We start from the raw sequence: 18,290 nt of genomic DNA on the forward strand, positions 1-18,290 counted from the left end.
GTTGTTTGATCCTTTTTGTAAGTTTAATATGTTGCTTCGAGTAGTTTGTAAAATGTCTGAGAGCTCATTACCTTTTTGTTAATTGAAAATGGTGAATTAAAAAAATTAAAATTAAAAATTAAATATGAAGGAAAAATTAAAATAATAGTAATGAAAAACAACAATACAATTGTTTGATAATAATAAAAATAGTACTGATAATAATAATAAAAATAATAATAGTAATGATGATTATTATAAAATTAATAAAATTAATAATAATAATTATGATAGTAATGATAATATTAATAACAGTCATGATAATAATTTAAAAAAATAATGCTTGTAATAAGTACAACAATAAATGTATGTTGATTATGATAATAAAATGATAGTTTAATAACAATAATAATAATAATAATAATAATAATAATAATAATAGTAATAATAGTAATGATAATTTTAATAATAAATGATTTTAATATATTTTATTAAAAAAGTCCCCCCGTTTGCCGTCCCTTTCAGTCTATAAGAGTGCCAATCATTTAAATTATGATTTCTCTTTCAAGACATCCTCAGTTTTCGTTTCCTTCTTTCTGTTCCGTTTCAGTCGCTTGCTGCACAAAGTTTCCTCACTGAGTTGATGTCTTTCGTGTTCAGGTTTGTGTTTCATGTTTGTGCTGCTCCTGGAGAGTTCCCTGTCCACTCTGTGTGTACGCTGTGAATCTCAGTGTCCACGACCTTCAGATTTTATAGATACTGTGTAATGAATAACACGCCACACGGTGATCTTTGACCTTGTTTGCTCCTCAGTGTCATGTGGTGACAGCCCTCTGACTTCTCCTCCCTCCTCTGGCCCGTCCAGATCAAATCCTGACGTCTGATCAAAGAGGGGCCAGCAGTTCTTCTGGAGCCGCCTTTCAGCCGTACCCGCCACTCTGGAGTAAGACAGCGCAGAAGGCCTCGTCTTTTATCTCCACTACAGACAGATCCGTCCTGTTGAATTGACATTTTCTTCATGTGAAATTAATGCACAAATACATCTGTCAGAGGATGAAAAATGAATAAGACTGCTGCTGGTTTCTTTGACAGGCCGACGGTGCTAACAGAGACGAGGACAGCGAGCAGTGACAGTGGTCAAATCAAGAGGAACGTCTCTTCAGGTAAGACGCTTTCTGTTGTCTCTTTCACCTCTCAACACAAACATTCAGAGATCAGAGGTTATCCAAATGCATGTTTCAGTGTGTCTGTTTTGTGTGTCCTGTGTGTAAAAATAACTAAAGTGTCACTGAGAGTATCTTGACGTATTGGCTTAGTCGAGTAACAAACAGCTCATTATACCTCGCCACAACTTACTGCAGCTCGCTCTTGTCAAATAAGACAATGTAACAGGATCTTTTTATTTTTTATTTCTGCAGAAACCACTACATAATTAATGCTTCCCTGCAGCAGCTTCGACAGCGGCTCTGCCCACCGAACGCTTTAAAAAGCACACAGATGCTCGTCATTTTAATTATAGAAGCTTAAGTGATGAGTCGGGTCAGAAGGGCTTCCTTCACTTGGTGTTTTATTTTTAAAGTTCAGCATGAAGATCAGACTTTGTGTTTCTCTCCTCGGGGTGAATTCAGGGGGATTTAAGTGGGACAGTGTCTGTGGTTTGCTGATAAGAGCTGAGGACACCTCCTCGTGTCCCTCCCTGTTAGCACCATCATTCATAAGTCTGTCTTCAAGAGGAATCAGAGCAGATTATCCACGGTTTAAAGATACAAGATACAAAATAAAAGCACGTGTGAGGGTGTGATGGTGTGATGGTGAGGATAAAAGCTGTTACAAAACCACCAAAACAACCTGAATATCACTTTTTTTTAAAGCATTAATACTGATAATTTAAAATCAATTAAATCCACAAATCATTCCGTGATTATGACGAGTAGAGTTTAATGTTCATGATAATGTGGAGGTTAAAAAAGGGCAGAAAGCTAATAGCCGTGGATGTCTGCCTCTTTCCCACACCGCGGACCAGCTGAGGCGAGATCAGCCCAGCGGGACAGAGTCATGGAGCCACCAGAGGACATGGAGGGACGCACCTTTGTGCAGGTGATGAGCGAGAAGTACAGCCCCGAGAACTTCCCGTACCGCAGAGGGCCCGGTATGGGCGTGGTGGTGGTGCCCACAGTCGGTCCGCAGGGCTCCCCCATGAAAGGTGAGCTGGAGGCAAACACACACGCTCAACTTGAGTATTTATCTGGTTATCGATGACTTTAAAAACATAAACAATCAGAGAGAAGACTTATTTCTGTTTAATACACGACTGTGCGAAACACTTGGCTCTGATTGGTCAATTAAATATAGCACCAGTCTGCTATTCCTTGGTAACACTCTGTTGCTACAGAGTTAACCCTTTCAAGGGATGAAGCTCAAACTGTGAGTGTAACTTATTCAATAGAATCATTTTCATATCATTATTTTGTACAATTCTCACACGTGTACAGGACAGAATCACCTAAGAGATAAGAGGTGCCATGTTGACCACAGGGGGTGCCAAAACATCACTTAAAAAGTTCCTCACAGGAGCTTTAAAGTACTGATACTTGTATATGACATGACTCTGGAAAAAGAAGCACTGGTGCAACGTCTTTACAGAAGTAAAGTGAAAAATGTCAGGCTCTAAACTTGGATTGAGTTCAGTCTGCAGCAGGGTTGTATTCAAATATACAGAAAATGCTCAGGTTGGGCGACGTGTGTGAACGCATATTGACAAAAGTTTCACCCAGACTTTTTCCTGCCAGCCTCCCAGGAACAAATTTCCAGAGGCAGGCTGCCCTGGAATTATCTTTAATTTTTCAGAAGTGCATAAAAGAGTGAAGGACATCACCGAGCACTCACACACTTACTGAGGATGAGTCTCAAAGTCTGTGAGTCTGTGAGTGTGGAGGTTGGGATTGAACCAACCTTGATCAAACTTTAATGATGCTCCTCCCTCCTCTATAAACCCCTCTCCTCTCCTCTGACCTGCAGACCGTCTGAACCTGCCCAGCATCCTTGTGTTGAACAGCTGTGGGATCAGTAGGGCAGGAGACCAGGCTGAGATTGCTGCCTTCTGTGCCCACGTCATGGAGCTGGACCTGTCTCACAACAAGCTGCAGGACTGGCATGAGGTGCTGTCTCTGAGTTTAGTTCACTGGTTCATCGTCATGTTTTATTAATGACTTTAGGGTTAACTTGCAAACAGAGCTAAAATTGTACTCCCTGTCTATCATATCTTTGCTCATGGGTTATTAAATATGTTGTGAGTTGAAATACAGGTCGATATATGTTTAGATATTCCCTGTTCTTGTCTCTACAGCTGCAGAGAAGTCTAAAGCTGTGTGAAAACGATGGATTGCCGACATCATTAAAAAAACAGTCTCTCATTTTCAGATCAGTAAAATCGTCTCCAACATCCCCAACCTGGATTTTCTGAACCTGAGCTCCAACCCTCTGGCAGGGATGACCCTGGAGCGACGCTGCGCCAAAGCCTTTTCTCGAGTCCGACGCCTCGTCCTCAACAACACTCAGGTGTCCTGGGACACTGTGCTGCTGCTCGCCAGAGAGATACCTGAGTAAGAGGAGGAGCTGATGAAGGCTCATACAGTTTTCTTAAGGTCTCTCTTCTCCAGAGATTAAAATAATAAACTGGACCAGTGGAGTCGCCCCCTGCTGGATGTTAGTCAGACTGAAGGTTTAAGACACTTCTGCATTGACTAGTCTTTTAAATCCAAGAGGTTACTCTCAGAAGTGAGGCAGGGTTCATATCAGTTTGCAAAGAACAGCTTTTCCATATCCCCTCTGTCTCCCTCGTTGTCCTGCAGGCTGGAGGAGCTGTTCCTGTGCCTTAACGAGTACAGTAGTGTGAGTGCCTCCAGCGTGGTGTGCCCCACGCTGCGCCTGCTACACATCACTGACAACAGCCTCAAAGACTGGACCGAAGTCCGCAGGATTGGCTCCATGTTCCCCAGCCTGGACACTCTAATCATGGCCAACAACAATCTGGCCTCCATTCAGGACAACAAGGACATCCTTGAGCGACTCTTCCCCAACCTCCGCAGCGTCAACCTGAACAACTCAGGTCAGTGGATCTCAGAGGGGGGATAGTTCGGCTCCGTAATAATCTCTGTTTTTCTAGGGGTCTGGATTTTAGCACAGGAAGTCCTATCGTTCCTGTTTTTAGTACGTTAGCAGTCAGCAGGATTTGGTGTTTACAGAAAAACAGTCGTAATCCGCAGTAACAACATCCCAGCGGTAATCCAACTACTATTTATTCACATTTATAGACAGATATCTCGATGAAAGTGCTACTTACAGTCTGTTCTAGATCAAAAACATTCAACTCGGGACAAACCACTTGGCGCTGTGTCCTGAATGCCAGTCAGCGTTTGTATTTCCCATCTTCCTTGAATGCATCAGAAATTATCAATCGAACCTTCACGAAATGAATCATTTTAGTCTGCTGTCATTTGAGTACACTTAGTATTTATTTATTTTAAGGAAGTCATCAGAAAATCAGTTTCTGTTTTGGCTTCATACTTCAGAAGCCTCTGTGTGCTTACCGTTTACAGTGAAACTGAGACCCACTGGTCGCAGATGAAATAATGCACCTCTGGAGGGAGTTAATGAGCCAAGGACTGACTGTGTTTATTCTGCAGCAAATATATTGGGGGTGAATTATGCTGCCTTTTATGATCTGAATACATGGTAGCTTTGGAAGTTGCTAACTGCTCTTTAAACAATGCAGCGCACAGAAAAAGAAGCTCTGCCTGAAAGGCGAATATCACTAATGACTGGCTACAACATATGAGCAACAAGCCGGACATCGTTCGCAGAAGCATGCCGGTCACATGCACGATCGCTGTGCAGATAAGACAGACACATGTCAATCACAACCCCACTCTATCTTTAGCGATGTAAACAGCAGGATCAGCCCCTTTTTAATCATGTTTTTATTAAAGTTATGTCGTTTTTTTCTGTTATATGTAGTGTTTGCTCAATCGGACTATCAGCTTTGATGTCCTTTGTGCATATTTTCTGATTACCAAAAATATCCAGAGACTCTCAGACACACAGAACAAATGTAATGCTTCATGATGGTTAAATGTATGAGTGTAAACATTTCAGATTTGCAGCCGGCAGGATTTCTCTTGTTCCTCCAGAGTAACAGTATCAGCATCCATATGCAATGACGTGATAACACCTGGTAAAATTAGCTCAGACAAACATATCACTGTATCCTCAAAGCTTCGTATTATTTGCAGTCTCACGACAGATTCCTCCCCAATGTTGGCTTTCATCTCAGGAATCGTTTCTATTTCGGAGCGTATTAGCGGTGATCCTATTTTTAGAGCCCTGTTGGGACAAAAGTGAAATCCAAAGATGTGTTTAAATGTCTTCAGTGGATCGCTTTGTCATATCTCCTCAGCCTGAGGCACAGACTAACATCCTCTGATCTAAACCCCTCAAAACAAACCCTGTGATGATTTCATTGTTAAGGCAGTTTCTTGAGGTTCAGGATTTGTAAAAAATGAATCCAATGTCTTGAAACAAGATTACAGAGCAGCAGAGATTTCAGCCTCTGAGTCATATTTCAACCTGCAAACAAAAAGAACACTCTTACTCCCATTCCAGGATGTTTTTAAATTTATAACCTGAAAATCAACGTTAATGTCTCAAGCCAACATTAACCAAAGAAGAGGAAAAAAATCACACAAGATGAGTATCCCAATATCAGCACAGCAGTAAAAGTGGGCGCCCCATGTACAGAGGCTGTAGTCCTGGTCCGTTGCTGCTTGGACTCCTGCAGCCCGTTGCACCAGCTGTGCGTAAGTTCAAACGTAGCCTAGTTTGAACATAAGTTCTCATTTAGGATGAAGTTTACACTCTACTAACGTTTTGGGCGTTGCACCAGCTGAGATAGTTCCAACGTAAGCCTAAGTTGCAACTTAATTCTTACACTTGGGTCCTAGTAGGTGGAAAGTCCTCCGTACAGTATATCGGCTGCCATGGTGCGTTGTTTTGAAAAGTGGGATGATGAGGAGATACAGAGGGTCCTCCCAGCTATATGACGCCTGCAACGTGATATCTGCGAGAGATTAAATCCTTTAGAAAAATATGATGACCAAGATTTGCCCTCCTGAGTATTAACATATGTTGTAGTTGATAATTGTACCACTCGATGTCACTGTTATTATAGACACCGTAGATTAAGGATTTAGACTGTAGTTATGATTACTTTAGTTTGTTTCAGCTGTTGGTCAGTTCTGAGACGATTAGGCACGAAAGATAACTATGCATCAAAAGTGGTGCTTTCCTCTGATTGGCTGCTGGAAGTGTAAACGTCATACCTGCGAAAATGTTTAGGTTAGTTTGGACATTACAGTCTACTAGTTAAGATGAACCTTATGTCTCCGTGGTGCAACCAAACAATGACACAACTTAAGTTACAAACTAACTAGTTTCAATGTATGGTTTAGTGAGGACTTTACACCCTAACTTAAGACACAACTTATGCACAGCTGGTGCAACAGGCTGCAGGCCTCGAACATTTGCTTCACATATTCCCCCGCTCTCTACTCCACACATGTCCTCTCTCTCTCTTCAGATGTCCTATCAATACAGGCCAAAATGGGCAAAATGGCCTTGACCTAAAAGGGTTTTTAACTGTTTTCTTTGACTTGACTTTAAATTCGGCCTAATGCCGCGCCAAACTTTCTCTCACCTTTCATTGTCAATGTTCTATTACAAGACCGGATAAGATCCAGTCCCCTCTTACAGACAGGACTCAGTCTGATCTCATCTTAATCCACCATGAGCAGAGCACTTTGCAGCATTTAGCAAGTTACAGTGGCAAGGACAAACTTCCTTTAACAGGCAGAAACCTCCCGCAGGACCAGACTCATGTTAGACACACATCTGCTGAGACCTGCTAAGAATGGATTGCAGCCTCTAATAGCACCAAGAACTGTCTCCGTCTCAAGATCCAAAGAAAGAAACACAAAGAAACACTGCACTGATGATATTCAAGCACAAAATTGTCTACAAAGTTTTTCAGCTGTGCCGTTTGCTCTTGTGTTGCGTCTGATTGTGGAGGTGAGCCATCAGCATCGTCACTCTTTTGGAGCCAGCACTCAAGTGGACATTCAAGGAACTGCATTTTTCAGCATGTCCATGGAGTAACGTGTTTGCAGACCTTAAGGCTGCAAATTCAGGAACAGCAAATTCTAAGACCCTTGTTGTTTGCATGCACATCCTCACGATGCTCAAATCTGCTCAAGAACTAACAATGTGCTGGATACGGAGGGGACACTTCTTATCGGACAGCCCCAGACCGAATTAACTTCTGATTATAACAATAATATTGATGTCAAAGTAAATGTAGAGATTATTGATCAAAAGATGGAACTGTGGCATGCAATAAAGCAGAGACTCAAACAGCTAACACTCGTTTAAAACTGCTGCAATACAGTTGGTTAATGAGAGTCTATATAACACCAGAGAAGCTCCACAAATTTAATTCCAACTTCCCAGACCTATGTAACAGGTGTGGGAACGACAAAGGTTGCATATTGAAATGTCCAAAGATAAAGGAGTTTTGGGATGAAGTCGGACGTGTAATGCAAGAGTTTTTATCTTTTCAATTAGCTGTAGAACCAAAGTTTGTTCTTCTTGGTATCTACCCAAAAGGACATAATATGACCCGAAGGGAACGAGTCTTTGTAGACCTCTGCATATTACAGGCTAAAAGAACAATAGCATTACCATGGAAAAACAGTGGTAGGCAGAGTATTACACGGTGGTTAAATGAAATGTCTTTGTGCTTGGCTCTGGAAAAGATAACATATACACTTAAGGACAAACAAGATTTATTTGACGTATCTGGGGCCTTTTATTATTTTTCTTCAAGATAAGGATTTGTCACACATATTGAACTAGGCTGGGAAAGAGTTGGCAATGTCTGTAATATTGGCCGTTTTTGCAGAAACTGTTTTCAGAGTATTTGTGATAAACAAATCATCTATGGCAATGTACTCTCTTTGGTTATCTTTAGTTAATACAGACAATAATAATGTAACATTTTGTAATTACGTTTTTTTTTGTATCTTTATTTGTGTTTGTTTTTTTTATTTTATATACGTGTATATATGTGCATGTGTATTTATATGTCATTTTTATTATTGTTTTCCTTTGAAGTTCTTTAATTGTAATTGTGTGTCTTGGAAATGTTTAAAAAACTCAATAAACATATTGTTTATAAAAAAAAAAAAGATGAAACTGTTGACATGATCACTGGATAGTTTGAGCATCGTATCCCTGATAAAATCTAGTGCTGGAGTAAGGCGTGAGACTAATTTCAAATTTGCAGAAATATGTGGAAACAGCACCAAAGCATGGAGATGCAGTTTGCCGCTCTCTGTGCTGCTCTTTGAATTCGACAAGCCGTCAACGTGTGATTTCATAAAAAAAAATTAGCTGCTGATTTGAAAATATTTTCCTAATCCTGTGGCCCACCCTTTCATAGAAGCTGAAGGCCTTTGAACAATTTTGAAGATTTGGACATATTCATCGTTAAAGGTGCCAAAAGTTCGTCTCCATCTCATCCCTTCACGTTAATACTCGCCTGTTATCACACACATCATACACTTCCTTATGAGACTGTCTCTATCTCTTTATCCTGACTGTTCGACACATGACGTCTGTGTGTGTGTGTGTGTGTGTGTGTGTGTGTTCAAAGGTCTCAGCCGATGGGATGACATCGAGAAGCTGAACTTCTTCCCCAAGCTGGAGGAGGTTCGGCTGCAGGGCATTCCCTTGCTGCAGACCTACACCAATGCGGAGCGACGGAGCCTCATGGTAGCACAGTGAGTCAAAAGTTGATCCCTTGCTTTCTGTTCAGCTCCCTGAAAATGATACCAAAACCTCTGCAGCTCCTCCTGCAGTATAGGCCATAAGCTCTGCCTCCCTTATGTTAACAGATGGGACAATCTTTCAAATCAAAACACACGTAGGACAACATTTTTAAAACATGGTTTCTGTACAACAAGAGGAAGGACGGCATGTTGTTCATCTTTTTATACAGTCAGTGTCTGGGAATGTGATCGTGTTGCTTGTGTTCCCCGCAGCCTCCCTGCAATATCAACGCTAAACGGCAGCGTTGTGACTGACAGCGAGAGAGAGGACGCAGAGAGGTTCTTCATCCGTTACTACTTAGACTACCCGGAGGAGGAGCTGCCTTACAGGTACTCTACACACACAGACAATGCTTTACAGGTCCTTGCAACATCTGGCTGTGAGAAATGAAACTGTTAAAACTGCAGTACCTCAAGTGTCCTCTAGATAGAGGCTGACTCCAGAAGCCGAGAAACCACATACACACCCATTGAAAAAAAGCCAATCTTTACAGCAAAATTACAAACGTTTACAGCCTGGTACAAAAAATGATTGTGGTCTGATTAGCTAATTTCTTTAACCGTACACACTGTGCATCGGGAGAATTTTTTTTTCTAACTTATTAGTTTTTAAGATACCACGATTAGAGGATTTGCATATTTAGAGGCACAGCTGACTTGACAGACAGGCAGGCGCACTGTGCCTGTTAGCAAGGACGCTAAAGGCCCCCCTTAACCCCCCTCCGCTTCAGAAACCAGTGGGTGACATCACAGAGGCCACATCTATGTTTTTTATGTTGTCGATGGTTAAAATGTCTTAAACCTGTATTCTCTTTAATGGCCTCTAATACCACATCATGACATTTAAATAAAAAAACTATCCTGGCATTAATTAATAAATAGGTTCTGAAAGAAATCTACGCTGGGCCTCAATGGATGAAGGGCCTCGAGATAGTCAGCCCCACTTTTCCCCCCACTATGATGCCCAGGCAGGAAAGATAGTTGATGATACCCAGGTACTGGTTTTAAGCTTACAAAGACCTTGTTTGTTACGAGGTGCTGGTGAATGCAGGAGAGCTAATCCACTTCATATCATAAACACAGAAACAAAGACGACTGGTTTTTTGAATTAACGAAAGGCTAGATATTTAAGAGGCGTGTTAAATCAACGTTTACAAACACAAACGCTCTTCCCTCCCTCAGATATCACTCTCTTGTGACCAAATACGGGAAGCTGGAGCCGCTCGCTGAGATTGACCTTCGACCTCGCTGCCGTGCCCAGGTGGAGGTTCACTGTGAGGAAAAAGTGCAGCAGGTTTGTGTTCAGTGATACTCACACTGCCCCCTGCTGGCTGATTGGTGCACCAGGGTTACCTTTATGTCAATCTGCGCTTCAGTAAGTTTGGCTTTTCTATTTGTTCCAGGTGAACATCCGCTTGGACCAGACTGTAGCGGAGCTGAGGAAGCAGCTGACGACCGTGGTGAAGCTCTCCACCAACAGCATGAGGCTCTACTACATCGACAAGTGCAGCGCCTTCGGTCCTGAGGAGATGAAGTACAACACCCGGGCCCTCCACTCCTACAGCATCCAGGACGGTGATGAAATACTGGTGGTGCCCAAGACCAAGTGAACGTCTGGTATCAAACTGTCTGAGAGGTGGGACTCACTGATTGATCGATTATTTGGATTATTTGTTGATTGGTTAACAGGAATCACTAAATCACTGGAAAATGTATACGGTAAAAAAAGGATCAGCGGTCCACTTGTTAGAGCCTAAAGAAAAGGATGCAAACATCTCGAAGACTGCAGAGAGGACTACTGTTAGCTAAGGAGGATCTGCAGCCAGTATGGAGGACTTTGTCTTTATTTATTTCAGTATATTAAGAGGAATCCACTGGAGTCTGTGGACCAATCTGTCAGCGTGGAGAACAGGCCGAGGGAGCAACTCGCAATCTGCCCACAGCTTAACCAGAGGAGGGGAGGGCCCTGCTGTACCAGCCAAGCAGCTCTATGTACACAACATTTACCAAAGCACCACCAGCTTGCCCGCTTCTCGCAAAAGCTACCCTGTTTAGTAGTGAGGCACTGCTGCACTCATCTGCACTTCTAGAGTGGGCACGTTATCAGGAAGAGCAACAGGAAAAATCATGCCTAAACTCTTAAACGCAGAGGTTGGTGATGAAACTCGCTTTTTTTAGGTCCATTTTGTTCTTTAGTGGTGTGTTTCTTTTCTACTTCTATGAATTACTGCCAAGGTTAGAAGATACCACGTCACACTGACATGGTTTGATGAAATAGAGTCACAAAGAAGGGGGATCCTCTGAGAGCCAATAAGGACCATCAGAGTTAAAGTTGTAGAAAGACACGTCCTTAAAGATCCCATCACAGAGGTGGGCCAAACTTTAAATAATATCATCGACGAAAAGAACATCACGCTGTATTCAAGAAGACTTCAAAATCAAACATAAACCCATCAGAAAATATCAAATGAGGTTATAAATATACGGAAGAGGATAAGGGCCACTGAAAAAAGATAATTAAGGTCAATTTTTTTAATAATTATTATTATTCTGAGAAAAGGGTCAGAATTCTGAGATTTTTAAAGGTATATTTTTAGGGGCTTTTTCACCTTTATTTTATAGGACAGCTGAAGAGAGACAGGAAATGTGGGGAGTAGAGAGAGGGGGAAGACATGAAGTAAATGGTCGACCGGCCAGGAGTCAAACCAGCGACCTCTGCGATGAGGACTACAGCCTCTATACGTGGGACGCTTAGACCGCTAGGCCACCAGCGCCACAAGAATTCTGAGATTAAGGAATTTTGATTTTTTTTTTTCACAGAATTCTGACTTTTTTCTCGTAGTACTAATAATACAAATTTGTTTTTGTTTTTTTCAGTGGCCCTAATCCTCTTCAGTATACATCAACTGAGGAGTGGGGTCACTTGCAGGTTGACTTGCAACCAGTTGTGTCGCCCCCTGCTGGCCACTGGAGGTATCGCAGCATTTAGTTACTTCCCCTCTAGTTTAATATTGAACCATAAACAGAGCCCACCTCTGATGTACAGTCTGTGAAAAAAACACAATCTCACACGTCCAAACTCTTTCCCACAAAGCAGCTGGTTTGTCATGTGATATGCTGCCCCCTACAGGCTGCATGTGTCATTAATACAAATCAGCTCTGCCACAGTTTTCTCACTAGATGACGTCACACACACACACACACACACACACACACACACACACACACACACACACACACACACACACACACACACACACACACACACACACACACACACACACACACATACCAGGGTACCTAAGAGACCGTCTCTCAGTGTAGTTCTCTTTTCATCAACATACTTGCTTTGTCAGAAGAGGCGGTCCAGACTGTTTTAACTGGTGTGGCTGGGGTTTATGTGCACACACACACACACACACACACACACACACACACACACACACACACACACACACACACACACACACACACACACACACACACACACACACACACGCACACACACACACACAATGTAAAAGTATTTCCCCTCTCTATCTTCACTACTTTAACAGTCATTAGTTAAGTATCAGCTGACTTAAAAAGGAAACACAACAGAGTGATGGCACAACAAATATTCTGACAGTCATTCTTTAAAGTCTTAGAAAGATGTTCACCAACAAAATAAAATAAACCACATTTAAATATAAACAAAGCCACTGCCAGCCTGCCAACACATCCTTAATAGCTGACTGCAACATAAAGGGCGAATAGCCAATCATAGCTTAGGATGTTGTGGCAGCACCTGGGGCGGCCAATCAGATGTTAATACATTTGTGCACATTGTAGAATGCACAGTAAAGCTGAGAGCTGCTGTTCAACTTGTTTCTTTTCCTTAAACTTGTGTCTTTATGTTCCTTTTCTGTTTTAGATTTCTTTATTTTAATTTTAATATATATATATATATGATCCTGATCTATGGATGTCTTATTCTGTGATCACTGCTCTGAGTTGCAGTTTATTTATTTATTCATTTATAATCGTACTTGTGTTATTAGTAAGTCTCTCTTACAGACACCGATCCCACTGATCATATTTGATAAGTGAAATATTCCTTTATCCCTCCTCATCAGTGTTTCATCTGCACACAGATCCTGCAGAGAAGTATATCCACCAAAGATAGCTCTTAGGGTTGTAACTGTTATAATGCAGAATATAATAATATAATATTATAGACTTTATTAGAAATCCTTCACCTTGAATATGAGGAGCGTAGACGTTTGATGTTATTGATTTCTCCTATAGAAAGCATTTTAGCAGAGGGATTATTCCTGGCGTTGCACAGAGTTATAGCAACAAGCGTACCTGATAAGCATTTAACAAAAGTTGTATTTAAGAGTTACATGATACTCGTTGGCTGAATACAGATGCCAGTATGCACATACTTTGTCTCATGTAACTGCTGAAATCGCCATCTGTGGTGTTAATTTAAGTGCTTTTATTTTGAAGGCCCAGGCAGACATTAAATACCGTGACCAGTGCCTTGGGAAAGCACTAACCCCCCTTGAACTCCTCCACTGTGTATGTATGTTTATGAAGTATAAGCAGATTCAAGAGGATGTTATTGGGGTTGTATGTAATGAACAAAATAGGTTGTAGTTTGGACGTTTTGAGATGCATTTAAAATTATTCACGACCAAAAAAAATGTAAAACCAAAAACTTTCACCCCAGACTCAAACAAGTGCAACCAAACTGCCTTCTTGTGAATACAAGATATATCCACTCTTTATTACACAGCTTTGTTAAATACTTGATTCTGATTGGTCCGTATTCCTTAGCAGAGGTCTGTTATTTCCTGTCAGAACACTGTTGCTATGGATACAGCTTTATTAGACTACAGAGGGCTAATCACTCTGTCAAAAAAGGTCCAGTTAATTTGACGTTTGTTGGTTTAAGGTGAATAAAAAAGACAAGAACAGAAATGAAAACCGCGACAAAAAAAGGCAGGAGAAGTTTGAGACTCAAACTGTCGGCTAAGACGGAGAAATCGGCAAAATTGACAACATCGCACGAAGTTACATATTAACGGAACATGGTATCGGATTTAAGTTTTATTAAACTTTTAGTACATTAAAATATGAAATAGCTCATTAGGGGTTAATCCTGCAACGCACTGTGTAACAAAGTCGGTGTGGGCGGAGAGGGCTAGCGACAGTTAGCCGTTAGCCCTGGGATAGCATGCTAACACCCGAGTGTTGTCGGACAGCGGAGTAGAGGGTTTTCCTCACGGCAGCATACTTAACATAAACCATACAACAGCATCAGGTATCAATGATGCTACATTCAGTCCACACATGAGCAGCAGAACATGAGCATAATCTACGCCGACCTGTTACCGATAACAGCGATCACTCGGTCAGTATAACATCGAGTCAGTCACCATCTCGTGGCGCTATTCGGTACTGCAGTAAGATTACATTTAACAGAAGATGAAATATGATGTTGATTTCGGGCTGTATCAATATTTTATTTTCAAGCCAATGCTCGTGACGTCATGATATTATCGTGCATCCCTTTTCATGTCTGTTTGGACTCTCAGATCATCCACTGTCATCACAAAGTTCAACCAAACAGTCTCTTAGCTAACTTAGTGCTTTAACAGATCCCTCAGAGTCAGGGGTTTTTAAGGTAAACTGCGATACTTGAATATCAGAGCGTCTGACACACTGAGAGGAAGTGAAGGCGTAGCAATGACACACAGCAGGTGAGATGAGACTGAATATGTCAGTGTAGCATGACCCACAGCCACAGACGGTGATTATTGATTATCTGTGTCTGTGCTGATCTGTGTGGAGTTCATTTAAAGTGAAAGATGTGGTGTGGTGTTATTTACAGAGTGTGTGGTTTATCTATTTATTCATTTATTTATTGTGTGCATGTTTTTAAAGTTTGTTGCTTTGACAGAGGTGTGTAGAAATGAACCTGATGAACTGAAGATTGTGTTTTAATTATTCGTTGAATTCAAACTGACTTTTTGTTATTTATTTTCTTTAATGCTTACTTTTGAATCTTGGCTGTCTTACTATCCTTAAAGCCCCTTGAACCCTTTTTTATTTCTTCATCAGAGTTTAAGCATTTATCGGTTCTATTAAATGTAGAATTTAGCAAAAAGAAATCTTTAATGATTCACAGAATCCACATGGATGCTGTTTTCCTCTAACATCATGCTCAGGTTGTTAAAGCTCCTGTGAGGAGTTTTTTGCTGGTTATGAAATGAGCTGAAATAACCCTTTAATGGCTGCAAAAGCAAATGAGGCCATAATCGACAAGTTACATTATTTTAAACATATTTTAATGCCTTAAACTGCTGCTGTGGGGTAGGTGTCAGATGGAGGGATTGGAGCTGTGGGTTTCTTTTATTTTTCAAGGCAAAAATTCACCATGAGTGGTCCAAGAGGTAACACTTTGTCCACAGGGAGCGCCAAAATCAACCAAACAAAAAGTTCCTCACAGTAGTTTTAAGCTCAAATGCTGCAGAGTGGCTGTGATCAAGTTTGCTGATTGTATAAATGTAATGTAACCGTTTCACTGCTTCCTCAATGCTCAGCACATTCGGCAGGTCAGGAGGCCGTTTTAGGAGGTAAAAAAAAACCTATCAGATATCTCTTCATGTTCCAATCGGCTAAGTCACGACGACTAGTGACATTTCACCTAATGCCTCGGTAACGTTCTACCAATGGGTGATCCAACTTTAAAAATAAAGTGCAATGATACCAGACTTTTACAGAGGAGGAAGTAAGATCTAAGTTGTAACTCATGCATACGTTGGAACTATCTCAGCTAGTACAACCTCTAAAAAGTAAACTGATTGTGAACTCCATCCTAAATTTCAAATTATGTTCAAACAAGGCCACGATTAAACTTAATCTTAGCTTCTGCAACTCAATATTCTTAAAAACACTACTTTAAAATGCACAAGACAAAATCAGTAAAGTTATCAGAGGGGGCGCCATAATCAACACAAACCCAAATTTCCTCACAGGAGCTTTTAAATGGAACTCTGTTAGATTAATATTTTTCCTGCTGGGATGGAGATGCCTTCATTGAAAGCTCCACACTTACTGATGTTAGACACCCGTCAGCCTCAGTACAGCACATCCTGTTTGAACGGACACTGATGGATACTCTTCACTGTGGGTGTTTCAGTAAACACACTGCTTGAGTCATCATCTGTCTCTAAAAGTAAAGCTCTGCGGCTCCTTGAGTCGTTGGTTATAGACTTTTTTAATTGAATGTGCAGATCTCATCCTCACTCAGACTTGTACACCAGTATTTAAGCTAATCATTTCACAAAACTCTCTCTATATATATCACACGGGACTGTTCACAATCTGTGGCAATTAAAGCGTAATGACTTTTTGTAGGAGCCTATATGATGTATTAGAAGGAACAGAGTGAGTCATCTTTCTTGTATTAGTATTTGAAGAGAAAGCTGCATCACTAGCGGGTAATAAACGGCAGTATCCCTCCTCAGTGTGTGACGCTTTGTTTCATTCACAATGCTGGAACATTATAAAGATGAGTTTCACGGTTATGCTGCAGTATGATTTCATGACTCATTCACTTAATGCAGATACTCACACTCCAGCATGAATGACACCTTGAGTGCTGGGACTCTGAATACTTCTGGTGCTGTAAGAGAATAAAACATCTTAGCATTAGTGTTATATTAAATGCAAATTAACGTACATACACATTTTCAGAATCAGAACAGAAATACTTTATTTATTCTGGGGGGAATAAATACACAAGAAGTAAGAATATCAAACAATATTATTAGAAGAAAGTAATTGATAAGATATAAATACAAATACAATGAAAATAATGATAATAAAAGTTTGTACAGAAGACAAAATAAGCTATGTAGAAAATAAATACATGGTTGAAGACCCCAAAGATCAGGAAGAGGGCACTCTGCTGGTCTGTCTGGAGTCTGGCTATGGCAGCATTTAGAACATTGAACGCTGTAGTCAGGTTGGCAGATGGGGGATGTAAACAGCTACAAGTATGACATGTGAGATCTCCCTGCGGAGACAACATGGTCGTACATTACATTTTAATAATTGTAAACATCATTTAGTATAAACTTTTAGCAGTGATATACAATTATTACATGCAAAACCTAGCTGTGATGGCACAATAAAATTAACAATAGCTATCATTGTATCTTTAATACATTTCCACATCAAATATAGTTTGTATTTGCTATTTTTGCAATAATTTAACTTTATTCTGTAAGTTTATAGCTGTTATTTTATAACTACTAAAAAGTCAATTAATTATCTGTTTAGTTTTACAGCAGATATTAATAGAACATTATTTTATTTTAGTTACAGGTCATGAATGGTGTATTTATCTGACGTTTTATGACTTAATTTGCCTAATTTTTCCTCATTTTTGGGGCAGAATAAGCTTTACTTTCAAAGCAAAATAATCAACGAAAATCATTAATTATTAACCCCAAAATACCCAGAAAGATTAAAAAATCAAGTATAAATACATTTAAAACTCTCTAATGTCACTTTATCCTTTTTTTTCAATGAAAGAATGTCTCCTGTTTACGTTCATCACCATGGTGACGGTGTAGGGGGCGGTGCCCTGAGCTAGCCAGTGACGCGCATAGAGAGGTGTGAACCAATAAGACACGAGCCTCGATGCAGGGCTGACGTCACCGTTAAAGCGACCAGCACCGTTACCTGGTTGCTTCCAGAACTCTTTAAATTAACGGTCCAGCATCTCATCACGTCCCGGTCTACAACGCGGACCCGACCCGGTCGCGGGAGACTTTAGGGGGACGTTTCTCCGCCCGTATGGATCGTGATGAGCTCCAGCTGTGAGGTGAGTGACTGCAGTTTACTAAGACCACCAGAACCTCAGACAAGATCTTGAGATGTAACATTACTGTTAAAACTCAAGCTAATTCATGCTAACGTGCATTTAGTGACTGAGTACTTCCTCCAGCTGTCACCATGGAACACGTTAACAAGTCTCTATGAGGGGATTAGATACTCGGCGTAGGTCATGACTGAGAAGCTGCCCCTTTTTCTGTATTACCTCAAGTAATGATGGGAAGTTCAGCTCCGATATGTGAGTCGGATCATTTGGCTCGGTTCAGCAAAAAGAGCCGAATCAGTCGGATCCCATACCACTCTTCATCAGGGTTCATGTCTGGACTTGTTTGACTGGGGTGGTCCCAGTTTGACTACCTCAGTTGGAAAAAGCTATATTTCTTCACAGTGTAGGGGTATTGATTCATTTATTTATTTAAAGGGACAGTGCATATCAATAAGATAAGATAAGATAAGATAATGAACCTAACCCTAACCCTA

The 18,290-nt window shown here is 40.8% G+C and overlaps 2 protein-coding genes across 5 annotated transcripts in view; both read left to right on the forward strand.

Annotated features, from left to right (window-relative positions):
- Positions 1-1,017: 1,017 nt before the first annotated feature.
- LOC117825304 (tubulin-specific chaperone cofactor E-like protein) lies at positions 1,018-11,472 on the forward strand. Its single transcript, XM_034701070.1, has 9 exons — positions 1,018-1,142; positions 2,003-2,182; positions 2,998-3,137; positions 3,400-3,581; positions 3,831-4,087; positions 8,744-8,870; positions 9,132-9,248; positions 10,101-10,212; positions 10,322-11,472. The coding sequence occupies exons 1-9, from the start codon at positions 1,040-1,042 to the stop codon at positions 10,526-10,528; spliced, it is 1,425 nt and encodes a 474-aa protein (XP_034556961.1). The 5' UTR covers positions 1,018-1,039; the 3' UTR covers positions 10,529-11,472.
- A 6,152-nt stretch (positions 11,473-17,624) lies between these two features.
- The window catches only part of usp2a (ubiquitin specific peptidase 2a), a 54,546-nt gene continuing 53,880 nt past the window's right edge, over positions 17,625-18,290 (forward strand). For 2 of the 4 annotated variants that reach the window (XM_034701065.1, XM_034701064.1), the window contains exon 1: positions 17,625-17,799. The gene's annotated coding sequence lies outside the window, so the exon portion shown is untranslated. The remainder of the gene's footprint in view (positions 17,800-18,290) is intronic. The other 2 variants (XM_034701063.1, XM_034701068.1) reach the window with 2 other exon arrangements.

This window comes from Notolabrus celidotus, chromosome 14 (assembly GCF_009762535.1).
Source record: "Notolabrus celidotus isolate fNotCel1 chromosome 14, fNotCel1.pri, whole genome shotgun sequence".
NCBI lineage: Eukaryota > Metazoa > Chordata > Actinopteri > Labriformes > Labridae > Notolabrus > Notolabrus celidotus.